The sequence below is a fragment of the Tauraco erythrolophus genome, chromosome 7, assembly GCF_009769465.1.
Source record: "Tauraco erythrolophus isolate bTauEry1 chromosome 7, bTauEry1.pri, whole genome shotgun sequence".
Classification (NCBI taxonomy): domain Eukaryota; kingdom Metazoa; phylum Chordata; class Aves; order Musophagiformes; family Musophagidae; genus Tauraco; species Tauraco erythrolophus.
Window position 1 is genome coordinate 33210320 of NC_141471.1, and position 6000 is coordinate 33216319.

Below are 6000 nucleotides of genomic sequence, written 5' to 3' on the forward strand. Positions count from 1 at the left end.
AGCTGCAGGAGGCCGGGGGCTGAGGGGAAGGCCCGCGGGGCGCGGAAGAGGGGAGAGCGGCGTCTGCCTCGTTACCTCTCCATGGCCCGCACCGTGTAGCTGACGAGCGGCCTCCCTTGCACGGCGCAGAACTGCTTGGGGGTGGCGCCACCCAGGCGCTCCCCGCTCCCGCCCGCCGGCAGCACAGCCGCCGCCACCGGCGCACCGGCGGGCGCGGCGCCGTGGCTCCCGCTGCTGGGTTCCATCCGCTCCGCTCCTCGCCCTCCCCGCCCCCCAGCAGCAGGGACGCGGCCGGGACGGCGCAACCGCCCACCCGCGTGTTTTATTTGCCCGCGACGTCCGCAATCCAAAGAATCCAGCGCCCGCCCGCTCGCCTGCCCCCAGCGGGGACGGCAACCGGGACCGGGCCGCAGCCCTCGCCGCGCTATGCGAGGCTACGCAAGGGCCCGCAGCCGGCGCCTCGGTTCCCCCCGCGGGGGCGCCCACCCCGCGCGGGCCACCCCGGCAGGGAGGCAAGGGGCACGCAGCTGCCCGTGGCCCTTTAAATGCCCGGCGCGCGGGCGATTCCCCACAGCGCATGCGCGGCCGGGCCGGGCTGCTCCCACCTGCGGCGAGCCGGGTGGGCGGTGCCGGCCGCGGGAAGCGCGCGCTGCTGGGGTGCCGCTCGGCGCCGCGCCCGCAGGGCCGGGCGCCCCGCTGAGGGGCGGCGGGAGGTCCCGGGCCTCCCGCCGCCCCTCAGCGGGACGCCCGGCCCCACCTTGTCCCCCCGGCTGGGAACGGCGGGGCAGCAGCGGCCTGTCTCGGGTTCCGCTGGCCGGGCGGGACGCCCTGTCTCAGTGAGGAGATGAATACCTCGTGTTTGGAGCCGAGGGGAAGGCGGGCGGGACAGCGGCCCTGCGTCTTCATGCGATCCCCGGCCGTGAGAGGAGTGCTTCTCCACGAGGCTGGCAGGGGACGCCTGCCGAAATCTGGTGTACGTTGCCCTTAACCCTAGGAGGGAGAAGTTGGAATAGCAGCAGTCAGTTCACAGGGAGAAGCAGGGATGTTTCAGGTCGTCTTGTGGTGTTACTGCAGGCGGTATCCGAGACAGATTGATCATAAAATGCCCGGGGCTGATACCCATCAGGTGACACTGGGCACGGTCCGGGGAAGAGGCTTGCTAAGCGTGATGTCGGGTCACATCTTTGTAATCGGCAAAACAGGTCTCGGGTTGGTATGTCTGGCCGCACTGTACAACCCAGGCTGTAACTTGAGTGTATTTAGATACTGATGCTGCGCTCAGTCCTTACCTGAAAGTTTTAGACATCTTGCTGCAGATAGCCCTGCAAATCTGAAAGAACTGTTGCGAGCTTGTTGCTGCTTAGCAGGGAGCAGCGAGAGCTCCAAAAGGGAAGGGGAGCCAGGAGCAGAGCACCGTGTCAAGGCAGGGGAGAAAGTAGCCCCACCAACAAGGATCCGGGATGCTAAGCATGAGTCGGGATCAGGATCAGGCCCTTGGCATCAGGCACAGTCTGGTGATCACCAAGCAAGGTCTCAATGAGGCAGCAAATCCTAGGGCAAACCAGGAAGCAGAGCCAGTGAGCGTAGGTCAGGGAGGCACGAGCCCAGGTGAGACATAAGGGGACAGCAGTAAAGACTCTGCTTAAAAGTAGCTCCCAAGGGAAAAGGAGGAAAGGAAGGTCAAGCCTTTGCTTCTAGCTTTCTTCACAACAGCTCTTAGTGGAAGAGCTGACTTTGGGCGTAGCAAGCTAAACTCCTTAACTCAGCCAACTAAACTCCTTGGAGGTGGGTGCCCCCATGTCCCTAACACTGTCCTCTTTGACATTAGTTTTAGGAAAAAATTAGCGTTTTATATGCAGGCAGTCCTAAAATGACCAGAGACTTTAGAGTCTGCAGCATGTTTTGATCTTTATATCTTTGAGAAGCTAACTTACAGCTTTTTGAGTTTCTCTTAGTTGTGCTAAGAGGAACCTAAGTAGAATGCATATGGAGACTTTTCTGAGAATTATGTCTGGCCAAAAAAGCATGGAAGGAAGTTCGGTACGCCTCAGCTGTGGTGCTTTGCTGGTGCCAACTGTGGTCTGGGGTAAAATGATCATATGGGATCACAGAGGCATCATAGGTAGGAGTCATACAAGAGAAGTGAAGTGATCTCTGCCAGCAAAGGCAGAGTTCATAGGTATCCTTGATACCTGCAACAGCAGGAAGGCCCTGGAAAATTGAGCAGTACAGTGGGGAACAGAGGCACTTTACATGCCAAGGTGTCTTGACAGTTAAGACAATGAATAGAAATTACATCAGCTAGTACCATGCAATGGAACATAAGAGGGACTGGTGGCAAAAAGAGGAAAACATGTTAAATAAAAACATACAGATCTGCCCTCTGGCTAACGATGTCTCTGGAAGCTTCTGTGAGGAACAAATGTACTATTGTGGGCATTGAAGGAAATGGGCATGTAGAAAAGGGGAAAGAATATGAGTTATACAGATTGCTGAAGAACTTCTGGAATGGAGAACCCTTTCACTCATGAAAGCATTAACTAGAAGTTGAACTGCCTTCCTCCTGACAAGTGGCGGTCTCATTGTCTTCAAGAGTGTTAATTGTGGGATTCATTTTAGAAAATCTCTTGGCTCAGGAACTGTGTTTAATTGTTTCTTTTCCTTTTCAGTGGGTCATATATTTTCTCTTCCTTCCAAGTATTTCTCTATACCCAATTCCTGACTGATGACATAGGTTTGTCTGTTGTCTCTTTTCAGGACTTCCAGGTTTGCCCTTCACTCTTCTCCTCTGCGCAGATTGCCGTACATTCAGCATCACTTCTTTGTTATCAGATGCCCAAAATGAAATTTTCGTCTTAAGGTAGGCACCTCCAGCATCCATAATCATCTTGGATCACATAGGGTACATTATTCTGACTTTTTCTTGCAGCAGTTCTATCCAAACACATTCATGGCAGATTGTTCTGCAACATTCCCACTTTTTCCTTTGTTTCAGTGGAATAGACATTCTGAATTCCTGACTTAGGTTTTCAGACTTCAATTCATAAAGAACACAGACATTAATCTAGTCAACTGTAGCTGATGTTCCAGACCTTTTTTCTTGTTTGCATTATTATAAGGAGCAAAATAAGGTCTTTTCAGTTCCCATGGCTCCTCCTACTGTACATTGGTTCTGAGGGGTAGGTAAGTAGGACATTCCCAAACACAAACAAGACCTTCAGAATTGTTTTCCCCTTCCTTCTTGAAATTATGGCTTTGCACTTCTTTCCGTACTCCAGCAGTCTGTTGTGCCTAGTACCTTCTCTCTTGCCCAGCCAGTGTTTCCCCACTTCATTTCTTTCATGCATATTAATTTATTCTGTGGAAGATAAAAAGGCAAGAGATATTGAGGAAAGAGGATCCCATGCTGAAATAGGTTCTATTCTTGTTCTGAAGTCGATTTTCCTTATTATGCTAGGTGGACAAGAATAAATTGTCCAGAATAAATTATATTTGATAATAACTTTGAAGGATGCAGACTTCAGTGTCACCAAATATGTTGAATGTTTATGGTGAAATTTGATGATCCAGCCAAACAGCACTTTGAAGCCACTTATGGCTGCATCTGAATGTCAGATGCTTCAGAAGTTTTCATGCTTTCCACAGTCCCTATGGAATCAAAAGATTCTTGTCTTGTGTTGGTAGCACCTGTCAGTTCTTCAAGAAGCCCTCCAGTGTAGATTCCTTGGGTCTTGGTTACACTCAGCCTGTTACTGCTATTTCTCCTTTTGTTTTCTGTTTTCTTGGGCAGTAACGCGGAAGGAAGAGCATATTTAACATCATTAGCAATTTACGCTGTGTCTTAGCATGAGTTAAGAAAGTTGGGATTTTTGAGTTTACAGCTTTTAATAATCACTTGATAGTAACATGCAATGAAACGCAGTGGCGTTTTGTGAATACATGATTAGCTTCAGTCCCATTCCCTTTTGCATTTTTTATCAAATCAATCTGATAATTTCGTTAATGTGCATATATGTGCATGTTCGTATATAAACATTTGAAGTGGAGTAAAAAGTTAATTCACACGTATTGGGAGAACAGTTTTGCAGTTTTTAATTGGATAAAGAGGGACAGAGGCAACTTTTTTGCCTCAAAGCAAGTAAAGAGCAGGCTAATCCATCATTTCTATGCAGGGGTATAACATCTGAAACCACAGTAGTAGTTTGCAATTATGCAGTAAATATGCCAATTGTGTTTGAAAAGAAAAGTAAGATTTTTTCTTTTTTATGGAAGAAAGAAGACTTATACAAATCGGACTCAAATTACAGAAGTGAAATTCACCTGAATATTTAACTGCTGGAAAAAAAAAAAAAAATCCATCTGTTTATGACTGAAACTCATAATAGTGTTTCCAGAGAACATTAAGTTATTGGAGTGGTAGAAATCATACAGAAAGGTTTTTTTTGTGAAAAATGAGCAAAAGAGTTAAATTTAATTAAAAATTGCATTTGAGTCTTCTGTAGATGTGGTATAAGTTAACTGAGAAATTGTCTGTCCCTTTTTCAAAGTAATTTATAAGCTCTTGAAGCTTTTTGGTTTTAAAGCAGGGAAAACAAGATCACCTTTATTGACCAGCAGCAATGTTCGTTGTTGTGTGTTTCAAAGAGAAATGCATGCAATCAAGGAACATTTTGCAAATTATGGTGAATTGTAAAAGCAAAATTACAAAAAATACAATACTTCCTACTCAGAAGTGCAAGATCTGAAAAGACAACATAAAGCTAAAAATATTTAAAATCCGAGAGCCATTCTTGCAGCTAACGCGGTATTTGCAGCATTCTGAGCCGTGATGCAGGCATTTAGCCAGAACCTTGTGTTTGCAGGATTGTGTTTCACTAATTTCACCCGGATATGTAGGTTATTACTTCAGTGGTGGCAAGCCATAAAATGAACATGCAGAGTTGTAAGTAAGCAAGTGGAATGTCGGTTCTCTTTAGAGGGTTTTTCTGTTCAAGCAGGATAGCAGTCTTGGCTTTCTTTGAGTCACCAGTAACTGTCTCTAATTGTTGAAGTCACTGTTTACAGAGACAGATACAGGTTCTTTGCATATCTGAAGAGATTAGAAAGTCCTCAAAAAGACAGTATTTCAGGTTTTATCTTGTCTATTTCACAGAATCATACAATCATAGAATGGTTTGGATTGGAAGGGACCTCAAAGGGACATCTTCCACTACACCAGGTTGCTCAAAGCCTCATCTTGTCTATTGCTATTTGTAGCCGTTTATGTGAGATCTCAAAGTCTTAGGCTTCATCATCATTTCTACAACTATATATGAAAAAAAAAATTGAGAAAGCATAGTCTGGGTAGGCATTTTGTTTCCACATATTTTATTTCAGTTCTGATTGATCACTAGAAAAAATAATTGTGACACAGTTTTCTTTCATGCTCTTCACAATCTTTTACTTGTTGCCTGCAACTGAGACCTGATTGACCCTCCATGTAGTTCTTTGCACAGACTTACATCTTTACTCTTTCAGTCTTTGTGGCACAGCAGCTGCCTCAGAGTATTTGCTCTGTTGTGAAGTGGTTCCCAAGTCAATATCATATCACAGGGAACATAGCTTGAAGCAGTATAATAGATAGTGGAATGTTGAAAAAGGCAAAACTATTTTCCCTCCAAATCATAATTAACACCTTTGGGGAAATCTTATTTAATATTAGTGTATTTTTATGTTTATATTTTTACAAATATGATTGCAAAGGGTAATTTCTTGCTCTGAGATTCTTTGATGAAAAATGCTATAGATGTGTGGAATACTTGCATAAAGTGTTGTGCTATTGATTTTCTCCTATCGCTATGTGGAACCGAGATCAAAACAGCATGTATTCAGCAAGGGAGTTATGCACATGCATAACTTGAGTAATGTAAATAGCTGACTATCAAATATCAAAGAGTCTTTACATGCCTAATATACAGCGTGCATAGAATCATCTATAGATCAGATCCCTAAGGGGAATTC

General features: G+C 45.9%; 1 protein-coding gene across 1 annotated transcript in view; it reads right to left on the minus strand.

Annotated features, from left to right (window-relative positions):
* The window catches only part of CRPPA (CDP-L-ribitol pyrophosphorylase A), a 124576-nt gene extending 124202 nt beyond the window's left edge, over positions 1-374 (minus strand). The window contains exon 1 of the mRNA XM_086614930.1: positions 76-374. Coding sequence (XP_086471056.1) covers positions 76-245 — 170 coding nt within the window. The 5' untranslated portion in view covers positions 246-374. The remainder of the gene's footprint in view (positions 1-75) is intronic.
* Positions 375-6000: the final 5626 nt, after the last annotated feature.